At 44.5% G+C, this 23,681-nt stretch overlaps 1 protein-coding gene across 6 annotated transcripts in view; it reads right to left on the reverse strand.

The window, feature by feature from the left end:
- Nucleotides 1-23,681, reverse strand: part of PTPRT (protein tyrosine phosphatase receptor type T) — a 680,142-nt gene that overhangs the window by 84,230 nt on the left and 572,231 nt on the right. For all 6 annotated transcript variants that reach the window (XM_033963545.1, XM_033963543.1, XM_033963541.1 and 3 more), the window contains exons 13-14: nucleotides 11,803-11,839; nucleotides 4,420-4,555 (exon numbers count right to left, since the gene is read on the reverse strand). In XM_033963545.1, coding sequence (XP_033819436.1) covers nucleotides 4,420-4,555; nucleotides 11,803-11,839 — 173 coding nt within the window. The remainder of the gene's footprint in view (nucleotides 1-4,419; nucleotides 4,556-11,802; nucleotides 11,840-23,681) is intronic.

The following is a 23,681-nucleotide window of genomic DNA, read 5'->3' on the forward strand; positions in this document are numbered from 1 at the left end:
GAGTCAGAGAAATTTATCAAAGACAAAGGTTTTAATTGGCTTCCTGAAAGTTTGATAGAAGTTGGTTAAACATTTCTTCCATTTGCCTGCTTGGAATGATAATGATCTATCAAGGAATCTCTTGTCGATGCAGCCCTTCAAGGATGGAAAGGCGAACAGGTAGGCGCTACGTGTGCAAGTTGTGCCTGGAAATTCAAAATGGTGAGGCAGGTTGGGGATGAAGCAAAGGCAAGCAAAAAGGGGAGGACAAAGTCCAACACAATGGACATATACATTTAAGACACATAGCATCGACGTACAATTAGACGCACGATATAGAAAAGAGAACAATGAAGGGAAAACCAATAGGAACGAAGGGGAAGACTTTCTTTATCGCTGGATATCATGGAAGCAGAGAAAGGAAAGTCAGTGTCCGAAGGCGTGTTTAAAAAGAAAACATTTTAGGGCACCTTAGAATTTGTCCAGATTTTGCTCTTCTCTAAGATAGATTGGCAAAGAATTCCAAATCCTGGGGGCAGTTATTGAGAATGTTGTAGTTTGACGTGTGCTGATAATTTTTAACGAGGGACTTGCCGGTAATAATGTACACTCTTTGGACCTAAGCCCTTTTTTTTTTACAAAGGCGCGCTAAGCATTTTAACGTGTGTTCAGTGCGTGCTAAAACAACGCGTGCGCTAATCGCTAAGGCGTCCATAGGATAACATGCACGCGTTGGCATTTTAGCACGTGTTTAGCACGCGATAATATTTATGGCGCGCTAAAAAGCATAGCGCACCTTTGTAAAAGAGGGGGTTAGTGTATCCTATTCTCTGGATTCTATAAATGACACGTTATTCGGAGATGTAGGCATAACTAAGGGGTCCTTTTACTACGGCGCGTTAACTGATTTAGCACGCGCTAAATGCTAAGGTGCCCATAGACTATAATGGGCGCTTTAACATTTAGCATGCGCTAAATCGGTTAGCGTACCTTAGTAAAAGGACCCTTAAATTGGCGAACAAGCCAACTAACGTTGATGATTGGATGCTACTAATTAGAGAATGACACGGTGGCGGTTTACCCGCAGCTACCGCATTTTAGCCGCGGGTCACCCGCCGAAAACGGGGAAGAAAACTAGAAGTCGCTGCGGCGACGGGGACAAGGCCATTCACCGCCCGCGGGGCGGTGAATGGGTCTTGTCCCCGCAGTGAGGCTTGAAGGATCGCGCGGTCCCCGCAGCTCACACCCGCCTGCCCAATCGATTCTAGTGTTTAGCCAGCTCTCTCCCTTCTCCTCTCCTTAGTTTGTAGATTTTCTTTTTCGGCGACCCGCACGCTATCAAAGAGCCGCTGCTGCTCAGTTTCGATCTTCTGCTCTGACGCAACCGGAAACAGGAAGTTGCAGCAGAGCAGAAGATTGAACACTGAGCAGTCGCGCGTGTGCGGCTCTTTGGGAAAGCGTGCAGGTCGCTGAAAAAGAAAGCCTGCAAATTAAGGTGAGGAGAAGGGAGAGAGCTGGCTAAACACTAGGATCGATTTGGCAGGCGGGTGGGGGCTGCGAGGACCGTGCGATCACCCGTGTTCCCGGCTCAGACTGTAAGGAGGGAGTGAAAGGGAAAAGGATTCTGGGCCAAGGGGATGAAAACGGAAAGAAAAACCCACAGCAGGAAAGAAAGGGAAGGACAGGCAGGTGAGCCAGATGCTAGAAGCAGGGGGGGGGGAAGAAAGAGGGAAAAAAGCTAGATGGGGTTGAAAAGAAGAGACACACTGGTATGGAAGAGGAAGATAGGGGAAATCTGGACACAGGAAGGTAACAGAAAGAGGGGAAATTATGTGCATGGGGCATAGGAACAGAGACAAAAAGGGGACATGCCATGGGGATGGTATATGGACACAGGGGGGGCAATGGCAGATACATAGGGGAGATATTAGAAAAGTATATAAAATCGTACCCGTTTGAGGCTTTTATGTATGCAGCGGTGACGGTGACGGGGCGGTGAATGGGGTTGCAGTGGCGGTGACGGGGCGGTGAATGGGGTGGCAGTGGCGGTGACGGGGCGGTGAAGGGAATGGCGGTGATGGGGCGGTGCAGAGGATGGTGAGACGGGGACGGGGCGGTGACGGGGACCAATTTTTTCACCGTGTCATTCTCTACTACTAATCCTTGGTGTTAATTTGCAACAACTTCTATAAAAGAGCCACATGCAAATCTTATAGAGCATTTCTCAAAAGGGGGGCGTGTCCAAGGAGGGCTTTCACTAAATCAGTGCCTCTCAAACTGTGTGCCCCGAAGAGATTCCGGAATTTTACTTTAGTCAAAAAAATTCCCTTCATAAGCATACACCAGAATAGATGACATGTACGCAAGAGTCTGTCAATGTTATGAGCGTCTGTGTCCGTAAGGATACAACCGGCCAGACCAGCGTCATCCTTTGACGTAAATGGTCCTTGAAAACTAACAGCAAGTACTGTAATTTTAGTTTTTATGCATTAGTTATCCTAACAGAGCAATCAGGGCTTTGTTACCGTTTGGATCTTCTTATGTTTGCGAATTTGGATTTTCAGATGTAACAGACATTACATTTTTTTAAAAAAGAGAATGACTGCAGATGGTGAATGATGAAATGCATGTTTGTTTGTCAACTATTGAGCCGCATTTTGAGTTAATTTGCACTCAAAAACAAGCACATCCATCACATCGATTAGCAATTCTATTCTAGCGACTTTAGTTTCACCGTTGTTACAATTACCCACACGTAGCTTAAAGAACTTTAAACAAATAACTCTCAAATTAATTTTTGGTTGGTTTTGCAATTTTATAATTTCGGCTATAATGTGCCATGAAAACCATTTGCTCCGTTTAGTGTGCCGGAGCTAAAAAAAGTTTGAGAGACACTGCACTAAAGACGGGCGCAGTATTACTGAATATTGGGCGTCTGCGCTTAAATTAGATGCCAAAATTTAGAAACAAAACAAAAAAGCGAGATGTCCCAAACGACCAACGGGACCGTTTATGATTAAAAGTCTCAATATCACAATCACAGAACCGAAGCGCGAGGTTCCAACTAGGATCCCAGTTTCGGCATCCTTATATGCCTTCTTCAGGGGGGTACGACGCGCCGGTTGAACAACCTCGGTGTTGGTCAAATAGTTTTGCTGGTGCGTACTGACGTAGTCAAAAGAACTACGCGCATAGTTTGGCGTGGAATTCAACTTTAAGTAATGATTGGAGCACAATTTACTAAATAACACTCCACAATAAGGGGGTCATTTACTAAGGCGTGCTCGCTGATTTAGCGTGCGCTTAATGCTAGCGCACCCATTATATTCTATGGACGCGTTAGCATTTAGTGCGCCTTAGAAAATGGCTACAGCTTAGAAAGCTACAGCCGGCTGCGAACCTCAGCAGGCCGTTTTAAATAGGAATGGCAGCGGTGATTGGAGGGAGGGGAAGAACGGGAGGGGAAGAGGAAAAAGAAGGGCTATGGAGCAGGCAGGAAAGGGGGCTGTTCTGGTTGGAGGGTTGTGCTGAGTGCAGATAGCGGAGAGTTGGGCCAACCTCTCCTTCCTCACCGACGCCAAAGAAGCTGCAGGCCCCACTCCCTGTCGCGCTCTGAGCACTCACGATTGGCTGAAGGGTGTCGTGCCAGTGCTGCAGGTACAGGGGAATGCTTTTGTTGGAGAGGTGTGCTGGGGGGTAGACAGCTTTGCTCGGGGGGAGGAGGGGGAAGACACAAGGGGGTCAGGGAGAGGGAAAGAGGGCTGCTTTGGGGGAAGGGGTATGCTGGAAGCAGACAGCTTAGCTCTGGGGGGGGGGGGGGATGACACAATGACACAGACACAAAAAATGACACACAGGGGGCCATTGAGACAGACAGAAAGGAAGACATTCAGGCAGCGTCCAAGGAGAGAAAAACAAATAAACATAGACAGACAGACAGCGGCCAAGGGGAGAGAGAGAAAGAAAGAAAGACAGACACACACATCTATTCTAGCACCCGTTAATGTAACGGGCTTAAAGACTAGTAATAATATAAGTGAACAATAATATAATTTAAAAAAATATAAAAAGAAGCTCATAGAGAAAATAAGACAGTAATCGATGATACAACCATGATTTGCTCTGGCTGCTGACTTTGGGCACTTGAGAAATAAAGTCTTCATCTCTATTAATGAGCAAGCCTTACTTCTCAGTTCTATCGTTGGCTCTAACATAGGAGTTTGAGTAAGCATACTAACTTTTCATTTGGACTTGTATTAAATGTACACCACCTTGGAACAAGGTGGTTTATAAATTTGTAATAATAATAAATAGTGCTCACCCAGCTTTTTAAAAGAAACCCTGGCTAGGGTATAGACGTCATTATCTACAGTAAACACCAACTTCATGACTGTCAAAAAATGAAATGCTTCTATGACCCAGCACGGCTAAGCGGCTTACCTTCTCTTGATAGTCAGCATGGCTCCAAGGAGAATGATAACAAACATGAGAAGTCCTGCAATAACTCCGGCCATTTTTACTGTGTTGTCGGCCTGCTTTTCTGGCTCTATTGAATTGGAGTTCTGGGTGGAAGCTCCTTGAATGGAGGAGGGAAAGCAATTTTTTTTTTTAAAAATTGAAACTTGTAGAACAATAAGCAATTAAAAATTGTCAGAATTAATAGAACGCCAGATACTAGAATTTCAGGACAATTCAGTGGAGAGTCTCTTTTCCGTTACCGTTCTATGAATCTCTACTTCTCCCGAGATGTTTTGATTTCAGCCCCATCTTCTTTATAAGAACATAAGAATAGCCTTACTGGGTCAGTCCAATGGTCTATCAAGCCCAGTAGCCCGTTCTCACGGTGGCCAATCCAGGCCCCCAGTACCTAGCAACATTCCAGAATCTCAAAGAATAGCAAGATTCTGGAATCCCAGATTCTAGAATCCCAAAGAGTAGCAACATTCCATGCTACCGATCCAGGGCAAGCAGTGGCTTCCCCCGTGTCTTTCTCAATAATAGACTTTGGACTTTTCCTCCAGGAACTTGTCCAAACGCTTCTTAACACCTGCTACGTCATCCGCTCTTACCACAACCTCTGGCAATGCATTCCAGAGCTTAACTATTCTCTGAATGCAAAAAAAAATAAAAATAAATCCTCCTATTGGTTTTAAAAGTATTTCCCTGTAATTTCATTGAGGTTTCTAGAATATCACAGAATAGTATGCTAATATTGAACACTAAAAACCAAAATGAAAATATTTGAATGCATTTCTAAATTTAGCTGAATTCTGGTCACTGCACCATAAGAAAGATACGGATAGGGTGACCAAAATGATTAAGGGGATGGAAGGGCTCTCATATGAAGAAAAGCTAGGGAGGTCAGGGGTCTCCAGTTGGGAGAAGGAACAGCTGAGGGGAGGTAGGATAAAAGTCTATAAAATTCTGAGTGGAACGTACAGGTCATGCAAATTGTTTCCTTTTTCAAAAAACAAAACAAAAACCAAGAACCCTTTGGAATAATCCATGAAGGTACATACTAATACACTTAAAACAGTGGTCTCAAACTCAAACCCTGTGTGGGGCCACATTTTGGATTTGTCGGCACTTGGAGGGCCGCAGAAAAAATAGTTAATGTCTTATGAAAGAAATGACAATTTTGCAAGAGGTAAAACTCTTTATAGTTTATAAATCTTTCCTTTTGCCTAAGTCTTAATAATAATATTGTCATTTATAGCTAGAGATATATGATCAAGAAACTTTTATTTTACTTTTGTGATTATGACAAACATACCGAGGGCCTCAAAATAGTACCTGGCGGGCTGCATGTGGCCCCCAGGCCGCGAGTTTGAGACCACTGATTTAAAATAAATAGTTAAGCTCTGGAATTAATTGCTAGATCGAGTGGTAAAATTAGTTAGCATTTATTTATTTATTTTTAAAAATTTAAGAATTCCTTAAATCTAAGCGATGTACAAAAACATTTACATCCACAATTTCAAACACAAAACATTATCAAATGCAGTAAACAAATAAGCCAGTCTGCCCCGCAAAATTTCCTTAATGCAGAAATATTCAAATCCAAAACAAATAATTACCACAGAGTTAGAGAAAGGCATCTACAAACAATCGTGTTTTTAAAAATTGCTTGAAAGACGTACGATCTTTGCATAATCTCATTGTACCTGGAACTGAATTCCAGAGATTCTTACCGGCAATTGTCTGGATTTTACAAAGCGAATCCCATTTTCTTTTAAACTGATGTGCATAGGTGTTTTGGGACAAATTTGGAAGAAAAATCCATAAACTATTATTAAGATAGACCTGGAGAAAGCCACTGCTTGAGCCTGAAGGTAATTCAATGCCCAGCCACCTCCAGGAAGAAAAAAATCTTACAGGTTTAAATCAAATCTAAAAACATTTTTGTTCAAGGACGCGTTCTATAACACTCTGACTCTCATTCTCCCCTATGTACTTATCTTCTTTGTCTAACTTTCCTATCAAATATTGCATTTCAACCCTTTAAGCCAGGGATCTCAAAGTCCCTCCTTGAGGGCCGCAATCCAGTCGGGTTTTCAGGATTTCCCCAATGAATATGCATGAGATCTATGTGCATGCACTGCTTTCAATGCATATTCATTGGGGAATCCTGAAAACCCGACTGGATTGCGGCCCTCAAGGAGGGACTTTGAGATCCCTGCTTTAACCAAAGTAATCGTAGCCCAGTACATATGTAAGTCTAGTATTGTTTTGTGATGCGGGTGACATCCACGCATACTCAGAAGCCTTCCAGGTGCGGCCAGAGCTTGTAGGGGCTTTCCAAAACCCGGACAAACGCCAGGTTTTGGAAAGTCCGTCCGGGAGCTTGGACAGTCTTCTAAAAAGAGGCCGTGTCCAGGTTTTCTCAGACGTCTGCTAACCTTCCTGAAATCTGCACGCTTGAAATCCAGGGCTTTATTCACTGTTCTGAGAAAAATCGGCATCCAGACATATGAAGTCTTTTCCTCCCTTTCTTGAATGTCAGATTTCATCATGAGTTTAAAAAAATCTGTTGTGGGCAACATTAACACATGGCCATTAATACAAAAATACAAATAAGGCTATTTTTATGGGTTTAAGAAAAAATAGCTTTAGCGTACAGAAAAAATTCATGCCAAGACACAAAAAGGACATTTTTTTCTTTTTTTTACCAGAGACGTACATAGATGGATCAGAAACTGGTTGTCGGGTAGGAGTGAAGGGCCACTACTCGGACTGGAGGAGGGTCACGAGTGGGGTCCCGCAGGGCTCGGTGCTCGGGCCGCTGCTATTTAATATATTCATAAATGATCTAGAAACAGGGACGAAGTGTGAGATAATAAAATTTGCGGACGACACCAAATTATTTAGTGGAGCTCGGACTAAAGAGGACTGCGAAGAATTGCAAAGGAACTTGAACAAACTAGGGGAATGGGTGACGAGATGGCAGATAAAGTTCAACGTTGAGAAATGTAAAGTATTACATGTGGGAAACAGAAACCCGAGGTACAACTATACGATGGGAGGGATGTTATTGAATGAGAGTACCCAAGAAAGGGACTTGGGGGTAATGGTGGACATGACAATGAAGCCGACGGCACAGTGCGCAGCGGCCGCTAAGAGAGCGAATAGAATGCTAGGTATAATCAAGAAGGGTATTACAACCAGGACGAAAGAAGTTATCCTGCCGTTGTATCGGGCGATGGCGCGCCCGCATCTGGAGTACTGCGTCCAATATTGGTCGCCGTACCTTAAGAAGGACATGGCGTTACTCGAGAGGGTTCAGAGGAGAGCGACGCGTCTGATAAAGGGGATGGAAAACCTTTCATACGCTGAGAGATTGGAGAAACTGGGTCTCTTTTCCCTGGAGAAGAGGAGACTTAGAGGGGATATGATAGAGACTTACAAGATCATGAAGGGCGTAGAGAGGGTCAGATTCTTCAAACTTTCAAAAAATAAAAGAACAAGAGGGCATTCAGAAAAGTTGAAAGGGGACGGATTCATAACGAATGCTAGGAAGTTCTTCTTTACCCAACATGTGGTAGACACCTGGAATGCGCTTCCAGAGAGCGTAATAGGGCAGAGTACGGTACTGGGGTTCAAGAAAGGATTGGACAATTTCCTGCTGGAAAAGGGGATAAAGGGGTATAGATGGATGACTGCACAGATCCTGGACCTGTTGGGCCGCTGCGTGAGCGGACTGCTGGGCACGATGGACCTCATGTCTGACCCAGCGGAGGTATTGCTTATGTTCTTATGGGAGAGGAGGAGATAATGGATGCTGCGGATGGGCCATTTGGCCTTTATCTGCCATCATGTTTCTAGGTTTCTATAACCATAAAGCTCTATGACATCACAATGCAGGTGCAAAGAGCCTTAGCCTATAGGAAGAGGAGATGCAAATGTTAAGAGCCTTAGCCAATGCGCTTCCAGAGAGCGTAATAGGGCAGAGTACAGTACTGGGGTTCAAGAAAGGATTGGACAATTTCCTGCTGGAAAAGGGGATAGAGGGGTATAGATAGAGGATTACTGCGCAGGTCCTGGACCTGTTGGGCCACCGCGTGAGCGGACTGCTGGGCACGATGGACCTCAGGTCTGACCCAGCGGAGGCATTGCTTATGTTCTTATGGGAGAGGAGGAGATAGTGGATGCTGCGGATGGACCATTTGGCCTTTGTCTGCCATCATGTTTCTAGGTTTCTATAACCATAAAGCTCTATGACATCACAATGCAGGTGCAAAGAGCCTTAGCCTATAGGAAGAGGAGATGCAAATGTTAAGAGCCTTAGCCAATGCGCTTCCAGAGAGCGTAATAGGGCAGAGTACGGTACTGGGGTTCAAGAAAGGATTGGACAATTTCCTGCTGGAAAAGGGGATAAAGGGATATAGATAGAGGATTACTGCACAGGTCCTGGACCTGTTGGGCCGCCGCGTGAGCGGACTGCTGGGCACAATGGACCTCAGGTCTGACTCAGCAGAGGCATTGCTTATGTTCTTAAGGTGCACTATGCTTTTTAGCACGCTCTAACCATGCGCTAAACGCTAACACATGCATGTTAGTCTATGGACGTATTAGCGGTTAGCGTGTGCGTAGATTTAGCGCACGCTATATGCGTGCTAAAATGCTTAGCGCACCTTAGTAAGCCTTTTTAAGTTGAGGTACGCACAAGCTAATGCAGTGGTTCCCAACCCTGTCCTGGAGGACCACCAGGCCAATCGGGTTTTCAGGCTAGCCCTAATGAATATGCATGAAGCAAATTTGCATGCCTATCACTTCCATCATATGCAAATCTCTCTCATGCATATTCATTAGGGCTAGCCTGAAAACCCGATTGGCCTGGTGTTCCTCCAGGACAGGGTTGGGAATCACTGAGCTAATGCTTACCACAGCTTTAGTAAAAGAAGTCTTAGGTGTCAGTGGGCAAAGATTAATGTTATCAAGAAATAGCCATCTGCGTACAGTTTTTGTTAGACCAGCCTAGAATGCTCTGCTTTGTCACCTTTTCAACCAGAAGCATTTAACTTTGGCTGATAACATCAATAACCCCGAGATAAAAATGTTAAGTTTTGTGCCAGCATGAACACACGACTGGCAACAGAATTCTCTTTCAAGTGACATTAAATAAGGGTTTCTTTGATTTTCTTTCAGTCCCCACTAGCTTTTCCTTTCATCATATTATCATTCACAGCATTTTTTTTCCCCATTCAGTCCTTCCACGCCATCGAAGGAAACTGTAAACCTACACGTTGTCATCAAATTTCAAGACACTCCGACTTTTAAGAAAGTTAAAAGCGTAGCAAGCGTGCTTTCTGCATCTTTAGGCTGTACATTGGGAAGAATAACCCGACTCACAGTTACCGGATGCTGGGCTCCACCTGGGGGGTTAGTGCCTAAGAAAAGGATTTGGGCGTCATCGTAAGCAATACGATGAAACCTTCTGCCCAATGGGTGGCGGCGGCCAAAAAAGCAAACAACATGCTAGGAATTATTTAAAAAGGGATGGTTAACGTGATTAAGAATATTGTATTGCCCCTGTATCTCATCTGGAGTATTGCGTTCAATTCTGGTCTCCTTATCTCAAGAAAGATATAGCGGTGCTAGAAAAGGTTCAAAGAAGAGCGACCAAGATGGTAAAGGGGATGGAACTCCTCTCCTATGAGGAAAGAGTAAAACAGTTAGGGCTCTTCAGCTTGGAAAAGAGACAGTTGAGGGGAGATAGGATTGAAGTCTACAAAATCCTGAGTGGAGTAGAACGGGTACAAGTGGATCGATTTTTCACTCCGTCAAAAATTACAAAGTCTAGGGGGACACTCAATGAAGTTACAGGGAAATATTCTTAAAACCAATAGGAGGAAATTTTTTTTCACTAAGAGAATAGTTAAGCTCTGGAACGCGTTGACAGAGGATGTGGTAAGAGCGGATAGCGTAACTGGTTTTAAGAAAGGTTTGGATAAGTTCCTGGAGGAAAAGTGCATAGTCTGTTATTGAGAAAGACATGGGGGAAGCCACTGCTTGCCCTGGATCGGTAACATGGAATGTTGCCACTCTGAGGATTCCGGAATCTCGCTACTCTTTGGGGAGTCTGCATGGAATGTTGCTCCTATTTGGGGTTCCGGAATCTTTTGTTGCTCTTTGGGGTTCCAGAATCTTGCTATCCTTTGAGATTCTGCCTGGAATCTTGATACTCTTGGGGGGTTCTAGAATCTTTTGTTACTCTTTGGGATTCTGGAATGTTGCTATTTCTTGAGTTTTGGCCATGTTCTGGTAACCTGGATTAGCCACCGTGACAACGGGCTACTGGACCATTGGTCTGACCCAGTAAGGCTTTTCTTATGTTCTTATCCATGTGGTATCTGTCTATAAGGTAGATTCGTGGTCCTGATCACCTAAGATAAGGTGCTTTTTTGATAAAAGCCCATAGGTGCCTATTTGTAAAATGTTAGCGTGAAGCAGTAGAAATCACTGCAGGCTCAGGTATTCATACCTGCTCATGTCCATTCCTTGATCATTTAATCCCATGCACATATTAGTGTATTTTATATTCTATGGGCCTGATTCTGTATAGGATGCCGGTCTCATCGGCCATCTAAGAAGCGGCTGAGAATCAGGTACTGGCATCCTATGCAGAACCACGTCTACCTGAAAGGACAGATGCCTAACACGCCCCCCGCCTCCGATTCGCTAACTGGCGCTGGTTAGAGAATTGCATCTGCCTGCCTGATCCCAAAGATAGGTGGCTCAGATAGGATCTTTTGCCGAGGGATCCCTTGCCATCAGCTGGGATGCACAGGGGAGGACCCTAAGGCCATTTGCTCAGATACTTAAGGCCCCTCCCATAGAGAGCATTTAGCACCCCAGGCCACAGTAGAAATCTCTTGGCTCAGAAAAAGAGAGCCTTAATATGTAAAACCAGCACCACTTTACATGTGGAGTGGTGTTTTAGAAAGGATGCTCCGATCCGGAATGAAGATATCCAGGTCAGAACATTTTACTGACAAGAGTCTGCTCTAAAATACACAGAGGAATGGACTTACCAGACGTCTGGATTTCCCCGGAAATTTCCTCCTTTTGAGGACATGTCCGGGGGTCCGGATGGATTTTCAAAACCTGGCACTCTGTCCGGGGTTTTGAAAAACCTCCTCTCACTCGCGTTGAGCAGGAGGAAATCCGGGCATGCACGGATTGCCTCCTGCCTGACCAAAGCAAGCATTGGGGGCAGAGCTAGGGCGGGACTGGGGCAGAGACAGGTGGTTCTGGCAACCCTAGTAACGTGCGTCATGAACATCTAACGGCTCTGACAAAATCAAGGGAAGAGCTTGAACCTACCTTTAGCTGCCAGACGGACACAGTTGATTTTGGTCTCCTGTAGAGAACAACAGAAAAGCAAATGAGTTTGTTTGTCCATATGTCGTGAGGGCTCAAATAATAATTCTTGATGACCAGTGATATCTAGGTCAGAAAGAACTCGGATATAAAAGAAAAATCAAGCCAGTGAGATCTAAATAAACTGACTATTATGCCATCAAAGGAACTCCCTACAGACGGGTATTCCAAGTTTGAGAGTCACAGCACGGTTGGGGCTTTGATTCGTCATGCAAAATCTTAGGGCAGTGGTGGTGAATTTTGGGTCTCAAAGGCTTAAAAACCATCATTTCTCAGAATATCTACAATATATATATAAATGAGACTTATTTACACTGGGTTTTACTAAACAGCGCTAGACGTTTTTTGCATGGGCCGGTGAAGGAAATGCTCCGAAGTTCATAGAAATTTTACGTAGGGTTGCCAGATTTTACATTCGTAAAATCCGGACCCTTAGACCCGCCCCGAAGCCCACCCATCCCTGCCTCATTACGCCCCAGCCCTGCCCCTAATCCCGCCCTAACTCCGCCCCCCCCCCCCACTGTTTGCTCTGGTCGGGACCCCCGGACATGTCCTCAAAAGGAGGAAATATCCGGGAAAATCCAGACGTCTGGTAGCCCTAATTCTATGAGTATCGGAGCGTTTAGTGATCCAGGTTACGGTAAAACCCTGTACCAGCTATGTTTTAGAACTTCTGGGTATAAAGCCAGCAACGGTCAGCGGAATATCAACCTATTAAAATAAATAAATATATTTCTAGCAACCAGACAGAATAGGATTTAAAAAAATCATTTAGCATTAGGCCTAACCCCCCTCTTTTATTAAGGTGCGCTATGCTAATCGTATGCTAAACGCTAATGCGTGCATGTTATCCTATGGACGGGTTAGCAGTTAGTGCACGTGTGATTTAGCGCACGTTAGAACGCTTAGGGCACCTTCGTGAAAGAGGGCCTAAATTTATGAAAAGAACTCAACATAAGGCATTCACAAAGGTGTAAACTACAGGTTTTGTTCTGCGCAGGCTGACTTCCCGCCGGAAGGTTCTTTCACGGACTCCTTTGCATTCTGATCTATGCAGCACAAAATGCCACAGAAAACCATAGAAAGGCATCACCAGTAAATGGTGGCGACGTGCATCACAGGCTACCTTCAAGCTTGTCACAATATTTTGATTAAAAGTGACAGGAAATCACTGGAAGTGACTTATTAAAAGGTTAGGATTGGTAGAGACATTTTTGCATGTTATACTGGAACCGAACTGGCGCAAACAGGGGTGTAGCCTGAGGGTATGTAAAGCGATGCGCACCCTGATTTACTAAAAGGATTGGGATGGCAATTTTTTTTTGTAGCCCTTTCAGGACCAAGGGACATATTTGTCCCATAACTTTAAAATCCTATAAATTTTGATTGGGATAGTCTACAGTTCTAAATTTGATATGTACGGATTCCATATGATACTGCCTTTATGTAAACAAACTGGTTCCGACATTCATTCATTAGCGTCGTTGCCAGATTGACGAGAAGATTCACTTGCCACACTGTCCATAAGCCAGAAGTGTGATTTTTTAAATAAAAATAATGATATTTCACAAAAAAAATCAATTTTTTGGCATCTGCAAGCCCTTTTTACCATAAAAATGTCGTCAAAACCACAAAAATTGGCCTACGATCCTTATGGTCCTGAAAGGGTTAAACGCTGCTGCTATAGAGAACTCCAGTAGATAAAAACGTATTTTTAAAGCTGATTTGGCCATTTAAAAGATTCAGACTTTGGATTTAACACTGAGCGTTCCAAGGTATGGAAATTCTACTTTAAAAAAACTAAATTGTGTATGGCAATTTTTCAACACTAACATTTAGGGCACTATTTTAAAAGGACTCGGTTCAGCTGCTGGCAGATATTGGTTGGATAAGCGGTTTATTTTTAAATCTGGATAGCGTACATTGCATAGATTAGGGCTATTCAAGTTAGGCATTTATCCCCCGTTTCAAGTTTCATGTTTATTTATAGCTTGATATACCGACCATCACAAGTATCTGATCGGTTTACAATAATAGAAATTAAAAAAAGATTTCAAATTGCTTTAAAAAAAGTAAAAGAAAAATAGGGGCAGGATGTAATTAAGACGGGTAGGAGACGAGAGGAAGATTCTAATTACATTGAGTAACTAAAAGGAAGGAAAGAGGGGAGGGATAAAACAAGAGGGGGTGGGGGATGTCGCTTCCCGAAAGCGTTTCTCCATTTATTCGTTTTTATTTTCTCTTTTTCGAGTTCTCAATTGGAATTTTGATAGGCGTCTTTCAATAGAAATGTTTTAAGGTGTGTTTTGAACTTTAGAGAATTTTCAGAGCGGAGGTGCAGTGGCGTTGCGTTCCAAAGCGAGGGCGCGACTGCGGGAAAAAATGGTGTTTCTACCAAACTGCGCTAGTGTTTTTAGCGCTGGACGCGGGGGTAACAGCTCTGATGCTCATAGAATTCTTATGAGCATTGGAGCTGTTACCGTCGCGGCAGGCGCTAAAAACCGTGCTACAGTTTTGTAAAAAGGAAGGGGGGGAGGTTTATGAGGACAAAAGTGGCGTATAGGGGGGAATTCTGTATATGGTGCCCAACAAAAAGTGCGCTCAGTACTTTTCTATAAACAGTGCTTTGAGTTGGGCTAGGGTTACCATAGGTTGAGCGATAAAACCCCAGACACATGGCCCCACCCTATTCCGTCTCCAGTCCCGCCCCCGTTGTGCCCCAACCCTGCCCAGTTCCACCTCCAGCCCTGCCCTTTTCTGCATCAGCCCCACCCCCAAAAAGCCTCCTCTCGTCTTCCCCGATGAGCTCTGGCCGCATCTGGAAGGCCTGAAGCATGCGCGTCATCCGCACATGCTCAGAGGCCCTCCAGATGCGGCCGGAGCTCGTCGGGGCTTTCCAAAACCTGGACAAACTGCCAGGTTTTGGAAAGTCCATCCAGGAATCCGGACAGTCCTCTAAAAAGAGGACATGTCTAGGTTTCCCCGGAAGTTGGCACCGGTAATAGAATATCACGCACCTCCAGGATCCATCCCCAACTTTTAGCTATGAGCATTTACAGCTGTTGTAAGTTGGCTGCTTTAGGGTGGGGGAAGATGGGAGATAGGGCTTTTGTGAAAGCAGGCCATATTTATATTTAGGCCCTGAATCCACAAGTGGCACCTGGATCAGCACGTAGCCAATTTCCATGCAAAACCTAAAATTCCTTAATTGGCTTAAACGGCGTGATAATTGAAACCAATTAAGTTCCGTGAGGAAATTGGCACAGTGTTTACACCAAGGTACCTTCCGACGCCTACCCAAGAAGTAGGGCATGGTTAGGGACAGAGTTTGGGCACAGAATGACTTAGGCATCGGTAGGCATCTGTGCCGAAACATTAGACCAGAAAAACCATGGCCTGATATACTGGTGCCTAACATTATAACGTCTACCGAGTTAAGTGCCGCTAGGCGTGAGTCTATAAATGGTGCCTAACTTTGATTGAAATGCAGTAAATGCTGTTTCCAACAGTGTCTACTGATGTAGGTACCATTTATAGAATCGGGACCTTAATTCATAAGGTCTGTGACGATCAGATATGAAGTATGGCACATATACGAGGGTTGATTCATAAGTCATGGCAACTATTTTTTTTTCTCTTGACAGTATGCCAACACTGGAAATCTAATAAATGCGTTTGACACCGTGTGACACGTACTTCTTAATGTTGCCAACAGACGAAAGATGATGGCAGCGGGTTGGAACTAATCATGCCTCCAATGTCAATCTTTTGCTGACAGTGGTTCGTAATGGAAGTAACTGAAGTCGAACAAGACAGCAGTTCTCCATGGCAAAAAATGTAGCTGATGGTATTCACCGCCTTCCCCATCGATGGCGACGAACCATGGACAACCTCGGAGAGTACTCTGAAGGATGTTAACAGTGAAACAGTTTGTACACTATTATGACGTAATAAAATGATGATTTCAAAGCATCGTGCTTTTTCCTTCTCCCCTACCAGAGACTCCTACCCTCATCTCTCATCTGGAGGAAAGGCGGGAGAAGGGAGATATGATAGAGACGTTTAAATACCTATGCAATGTAAATGCACATGAGTCAGGTCTCTTTCATTTGAAAGGAAACTCTGGAATGAGAGGGCATAGGATGAAGTTAAGAGGTGAGAGGCTCCGGAGTAATCTTAGGAAATGCTTTTTTTACAGAAAGTGTGGGAGATGCGTGGAACAGTCTCCCGGAAGAGGTGGTGGAGACAAAGACTGTGTCTGATTTTGAGAAAGCCTGGGATAGGCACATTGGATCTCTTAGAGAGAGGAAGAGATAGTGGATGCTACGGATGGGCAGACTGGAAGGGCCATTTGGCCTTTATCTGCCATCATGCTACAAAGTTTCTATAACTATAAAGTTCTATGACCTCACAATGCAGGTGTAAAAAGCCTTAGCCTATAGGAAGAGGAGATGCAAATGTTAAGCGCCTTAGCCAATAGGGAGAGGAGGAGATAGTGGATGCTGCGGATGGGCCATTTGGCCTTTATCTGCCATCATGTTTCTATGTTTCTATAACCATAAAGCTCTATGACATCACAATGCAGGTGTAAAAAGCCTTAGCCTATAGGAAGAGGAGATGCAAATGTTAAGCGCCTTAGCCAATAGGGAGAGGAGGAGACAGTGGATGCTGCGGATGGGCCATTTGGCCTTTATCTGCCATCATGTTTCTATAACCATAAAGCTCTATGACATCACAATGCAGGTGTAAAAAGCCTTAGCCTATAGGAAGAGGAGATGCAAATGTTAAGAGCCTTAGCCAATAGGGAGAGGAGGAGATAGTGGATGCTGCGGATGGACCATTCGACCTTTATCTGCCATCACGTTTCTATGTTTCTGTAGTGGCAACATTAAGAAGTGTGTCACACACTTTCAAACATATTTATTAGATGTCCAGTGTTGGCGCATTTGAGAGAAAAAAAAAGAGTTACGTACCATGACTTATGAATCAACCTTCAGATGATTGTCATTCATCAGGTATATCCTGACTGAAAAAAAAATGATTGAGAACCAGTGCTTTAAATGGATAATTTATTTGTTGACTATCAGTTGTCTCTTTCTTCCAACACATGCTGTATTCTCTTCCCTCCCCCCCCCCCATATAGAAACATGATCTCCTAGTGCAGGGGTAGGCAATTCCGATCCTCGAGAGCCGGAGCCAGGTCAGGTTTTCAGGATATCCACAATGACTATGTATGAGATGGATTTGCATGCACTGCCTCCTTGAGATGCAAATCTATCTCATGCATATTGATTGTGGATATCCCCTAAAATCTGACCTGGCTCTGGCTCTCGAGGACCGGAATTGCCTACCCCTGTCCTAGTGGAAGCAAAATCTTGCAACACCCACAGCTGACTCGTTTCCTTCGATGCACCCCTTATCACTTCCCCGCTGCCACTCTGTTCTCCCAGCAATAATGTATTCCAGGGACGTGCTTGTACAACAAGTCATTAGATGCAAGAAATCAATAGCAAGCTCCATGGAGTCCATCATTCCTTCAAAAAAAAAAAAAAAAAAATCCTATTGATTTCATATGTGCTTCTATTCAGACTCACGGCTTGCAAGCATCAGTCACTGAGCCAAGCACAGGACAGTGCCAACACCAGCCAACATCTGCTGTTTATGTGCACATATCAGATTGAATTATTGGACACTTTCAGAAGTGACATGGCTTCAGAGAATGCAGGGCATCCGTGGATTAAGTAGAAAGTAATTTCTGTTTCTTTAGAAGTGTAATTGCAAACGGAAGTTACATCTAGCAATCTGTATCACTATTTTTCAAATGCTCAGCCGATCCCACACAAGCCTGCGGTGCAAAGCAGTTGAATAACTATAATACCACTGGAGCTATATCACCTACGGTTAACAATTGTCCGGGAAAACACGGACATGTCTGTTTTGGGCTCTTTTGGGAAGATGGGCAAAAAAAACCTCAACCAAACAAGCAAATACATTTTTTAAAATCCACTTAAATTAGACACCAACAGGCATATTCTAGGCACCTGCCAATGCCTTTTGGCGGCTTTTTTGAAAATCCGGCCCAAACTTCATATCTTATAGGGTGCCACTTGACAGAAGGATGTACACATAGGTGGAGTCTAATTGGAGCACGGATGTTTCTGAGCAGGGACATTTTTTTTTTTAGTTTACACTTCCCCCTCCGTATTCGAGGGGGTTAGGGGCAGAGCTGGCCCGTGAATATTAAAAACCCGCGAATAATATTCAGGCCGGTTCTGCCCCTAACCCCCGCTTCCCCCGGCTATTTTAAGCCCTGAAAGCTCCCCTCAAGCCTTACCTGGTGGTCTAGTGGGTTTTCAGGCAGGAGCGATCTTCCCACGCTCCTGCCCCGTGCAAATTGCTCACAGGAAATGGCTGCCTTGAGCTCCCGTAGCCTCTCGAGCCATTTCCTGTGAGCGATCTGCACGGGGCAGGAGCGTGGGAAGATCGCTCCGGCCCCAAAAACCTGCTAGACCACCAGGTAAGGCTTGGGGGGGGGGGGGCTTACAGGGCTTAAAATAGCCCAAAAAATTAAAATGTTTTTTTTGTTTTAAAACCGCGAATAGGCGAATCCGTAGATACGGAATTCACTAATACAGAGGGGGGAAGTGTAAGCTTATTATTTTCCAAACAAAATCTACCAAAATCACATACAAATATAACATGCATAGTAACCTCCCCCCCAAAGCCCTAGTTCTAAGTCCACAATTCAATCCTCTTGATATAGCAACCCAGTGACTAAACAGATCTAATGGAACCCAGATCTTTCTAAACACTGGAAAGCTCCATCTCTTATCTGCAGCAATTTCTTCGTACTTCCTAGGGCAGGGGTAGGCAATTCCGGTCCTCAAGAGCGGGAGCCAGGTCAGGTTTTCAGAATATCCACAATGAATATGTATGAGATGGATTTGCATGCACTGCCTCCTTGAGATGCAAATCTATCTCATGCATATTTATTGTGGCTATCCTGAAAACCTGACCTGGCTCTGACTCTCGAGGACCGGGATTGCTTACCCCTGGTCTAGGACAGTGGTTCCCAACCCTGTCCTGGAGGACTACCAGGCCAATCGGATTTTCAGGCTAGCCTTAATGAATATGCATGAGAGAGATTCGCATATAATGGACGTGACAGGCATGTAAATCTGCTCCATGCATATTCATTAGGGCTAGCCTGAAAACCCGAATGGCCTGGTGGTCCTCCAGGACAGGGTTGGAAACCACTGGTCTAGGTCAAGGGTGGGCAACTGCGGTCCTTGAGGGCCAGAATCCAGTTGGGTATTCAGGATTTCCCCAATGAATATGCATGAGATGGATATGCATGCACTGCCTCCTTGAGATGCAAATCTATCTCATGCATATTTATTGTGGCTATCCTGAAAACTTGACCTGGCTCCGGCTCTCGAGGACCAGAATTGCCTACTCCTGCCCTAGGGAGACGCATTCATAGACCCACATTCATAGGTAAGACTTGTATTCTCTTGCCACTGTATCGCTATGGCCCTGCTCCGTACTCAAGAAATAACTATCCTGCAGACAGTAGTTTTATCAGGTCTTGAGATTGTTCACAGGTTCTTTGAATCTATTGTAAACTGTTGAGTTTTCTAAGAGTGATGGCATACAAATGCAAACAAACTAAAATTCAAGGAAGTTGTTTAAAAAAATAGCAAAATGACAACTAAAAGATACCCTATATGAATTAAATTTGCTATATGAACACCGTAACTAAACAATCAGCACCGTTCAGAATGGCACGTAGCATCACTAATAATAAAACCCTAAGTGCGCATGCGCACTCCTACCTGCGTGATCCATAGGTCCCTGGCAGGTAGGAGTGCGCATGCGTGCTTAGAGTTCTATTAGCTTGGGAGGAAATGCCCGGGACTTCGGAACAGAGAGGGGCGGCAGCGACAGAGGCAGCGCGGGCCGATGTGTGGCGCGGAGGAGACACAGCAGCACTGGCGGCAGCAGCAGGAACTCTGATGGGAGTCAGGGAGGGAGGTAACAGGAAGGGAGGCCTACTGCTGGACAGGGGGGAGCAAGGAAGAGGTGCTGCTGGACACGGGCTACTGCTGGACAGGGGGAGCAGGGAAGGGGTGGTGGTGGAAAGCCGAGGAAAGAGAGAAAAAGAAAGAAAGCGGCCAGGGAGAGACAGACAGAAAGCGCCCACATCTATTCTAGCACCCGTTAATGTAAATGTGATTCTATAAAAGGCTCCCGCTATATACATGGAATTGTGCTTAGCAGCGGTACATGGCATAACTTTTAGGACAAGAAAAAAATCTGGCGTGGATAAGGTGTATTCTATTTCAGGGTGCCTAACTTTTAGGGATACCCGTCATCCACCCACGCTCCTCCTCTGGCCACACCCAATTTTGGGATTCACGCACTAGAAGTGACACGCATCACTTAACAGAATGCGCCTGCAAAGTTGTCCACGTAACTTTTAATAAGTCAATTATTGTTAATCGCCAAATATTGGCGCCAATCGGCTGTGCGCGCGCACAACTTAGGATACCATATGATGAATTTGGGCCAGCGCGCACGCAGAACACGGCTTTATTTCCAGCCAGGGTGGCAAAAACCAGCGAGCTCAGAAATTTCTGTGAAGCACAATGCAAAAAAAGCGCCCGCTATTTTGTTCTTAATTCCAAAGCTGACTGGCTCGTTTGTTTCCGGCATCTGTCTCCAATGATCCCGTTGAGGGAAATTCATGATCCGGGAGCAGGTGCTGCATTAAACACAACCAAAGAAAACTCTTTATTTTGTGTTCTCTGCGTTTAGTACAAAGAGTGTAAAACACAGCAACAGATTAGGCCCGTCCCCTGTGACAAGGGAGCAGAATGCGATAAGGCAGTCTCCACCACAGAGTAGCAGAAGGCAAGAACAATCCGGATCAGATTCTGTAGCAGTTTGCCACTCCTCTTTTCAATCTGGTAGTTAATTATGCTTTTTTTTTTCAATGGAACAACCACAGCTAATGGCAATAGGGTCAAAAACAGAACGAATTCAGCCTTGTATGCTACAGAACATTTATCTATGAAATCGTGCATATATAAAGGCTTTTTTATTGCCGGCTGCGGCAGTATTAGCGACAACGCTCATAGGAATTCTGTGAGCGTCAGAGCTAATACCAGGGCTGTGGAGTCGGTAGATAAATGTTCCGACTACGACTCCTCAGTTTTTTTGTACTTCAGACTCCGACTCCAGGTACCCGAAATTTCCTCCGACTCCTCGACTCCGACGCCACAGCACTGGTTAATTTTCAAATCGTTAAAATGGAATGTCAAGTTGAGAGAAATGAGCATTTTCGACACCACCTTCTTTTTGCTTTTAATCAAGGTTCTAAGGCCGCAGAAGCTGCTCGCAACATTTGTGCTGTGGGTGCTATAGCTGAAAGAATCGCTCGTGATTGGTATGCCAAGTTCAAAAATGGAGTCGGTAGATAAATGTTCCGACTCCGACTCCTCAGTTTTTTGTACTTCAGACTCCGACTCCAGGTACCCGAAATTTCCTTCGACTCCGACTCCACAGCACTGGTTAATTTTCAGATAGTTAAAATGGAATGTCAAGTTGAGAGAAATGAGCATTTTCGACACCACCTTCTTTTTGGTTCTAAGGCCGCAGAAGCTGCTCGCAACATTTGTGCTGTGTATATAGTGGGTGCTATAGCTGAAAGAATCGCTCGTGATTGGTATGCCAAGTTCAAAAATGGAGTCGGTAGATAAATGTTCCGACTCCGACTCCAGGTACCCGAAATTTCCTCCGACTCCTCGACTCCGACTCCACAGCACTGGTTAATTTTCAGATAGTTAAAATGGAATGTCAAGTTGAGAGAAATGAGCATTTTCGACACCACCTTCTTTTTGGTTCTAAGGCCGCAGAAGCTGCTCGCAACATTTGTGCTGTGTATCTAGTGGGTGCTATAGCTGAAAGAATCGCTCGTGATTGGTATGCCAAGTTCAAAAATGGAGTCGGTAGATAAATGTTCTGACTCCGACTCCTCAGTTTTTTGTACTTCTGACTCCGACTCCAGGTACCCGAAATTTCCTCCGACTCCGATTCCACAGCCGTGGCTAATACTGCCGCAGCCGGCGATAAAAAAGAAAGCCTACGTGGCTTCGTATAAGGGGGGAAGGGGGGTCATTTTTTTTGTTTTTTTCACGGCGCTTTTCCATTAAAAGCGTCGACCGAACCAATTAAAAAAATTAAGGGGTTCTTTTACTACGGCACGCTAGTGCGTCTTAGCGCGTGCTAAATGTTAACACGTGCTAATGTGTCCATTATATCCTATGGACGTGTTAGCATGTATTAGCATTTGGCGCGCGTTAAGACGCACTAGCGCAGCTCAGTAAAAGGACCCCTAAGTTAGATGCTTACATCAGCTCATCTAGGTACTTAACCGTAGGCACTTTTTATCAAATCAGGCAAGTGTCTCTCTCTCTTTTTTTTTTTTTTTAAATTTATCACTTTTAAACATGCAATATCAAGAATTAATCTTGTACAGAAAAGAAAGTATTAGCTAAGAGCAAATAATGCACAATCTATATCTAGACAGGAAACGCATTTTGGGCTAATCCATCTCAAGTCCACATAATAACTGAGATCCTCGATTGCTAGAACGAAGAAAAACAAAAACTTGCAAAAACCTGAGGAAAACCAAGTTCCAACATCTGAGCCAGAATCTAATTTCTACGGCCCTCTTTTACAAAGGCGTACTAAGCGTTTTAGCGCGGATTTAGTGCGTGCTAAATCAGCACATGTGCTAACTGCTAATGTGTCCATAGGATAATATGCATGCACTAAAAAGCTTAGCACACCTTTGTAAAATACAGTTATGTGTCAAGGGTCAAATAAATACATATTTCAGAGATTTATTATTTAACTACACATTTACAAGGGTATCTTAAATAAAAAGGTTCATAGTCAAATGAGCGCAAGACAAAAGCGCGCGGACAAACGGGTGCGGACAACTGAACGCAAGACAAGTGAGCGTAACGAAAATGCATTCACGTGACTTATATTCAAAGCACAAAGAGGCAAGGTAACCATACTGATAACGTACTGATAACGTGGTGAACGTGCGCGTGACTTCCGCCGTGCGCCATTTTGAGGCGCGCTAAATTGTCATTGCGCTGATTTGTCCCTGCGCTCAATTGTCTTGCACGCTGTTATCCTTGCGCCCAATTGTCTTGCGCGCTGTTATCCTTGCGCCCAATTGTCTTGCGCTCACTTGTCTTGGCGCTCTTGTCCGCGCGCTTTTGTCTTGCGCGCATTTGACCTGCCACCAAATAAAAGGTACTCCCTATAAGCAAAACATCAAGAATTGTCTTCTTCGCTTTTGAGTCTCACGTGAAACATCTGGGAAAATCTGAGGTTTTTAAATCTCAAAACTCTTTCCCCCTCTTTTACTAAGGGCTCCTTTTTCAAAGATGCGCCAGCATTTTTAGCGCACGCACCAGACTAGTTCGCGCTAGCTGAAAAATTACCGCCTGCTTAAAAGGAGGCAGTAGCGGCTTACGCGCGCAGCTATTCTGCGTGTTAAGGCCCTAATGCACCTCTGTTAACGCGTGCAAATCCGTTAGCGCACCTTAGTAATAGACGGCCTTTGTGTCTGTTTTGGAAGAACATCTTCATTATCCAAAATTTATCAGGTAGAAGGGCGCCAGTGTCTCTTTTTATTTTATTAGTATACATAAAGTGTAACCCCCCCCCCCTCTTACAAAACCGCAATAGCAGTTTATAGCGCAGGCCGGCGCATTGAATGCTCTGAATGCTAAAAAATGCAA

The sequence above is a fragment of the Geotrypetes seraphini genome, chromosome 11 (assembly GCF_902459505.1).
Source record: "Geotrypetes seraphini chromosome 11, aGeoSer1.1, whole genome shotgun sequence".
In the NCBI taxonomy this organism is placed as follows: Eukaryota; Metazoa; Chordata; class Amphibia; order Gymnophiona; family Dermophiidae; genus Geotrypetes; species Geotrypetes seraphini.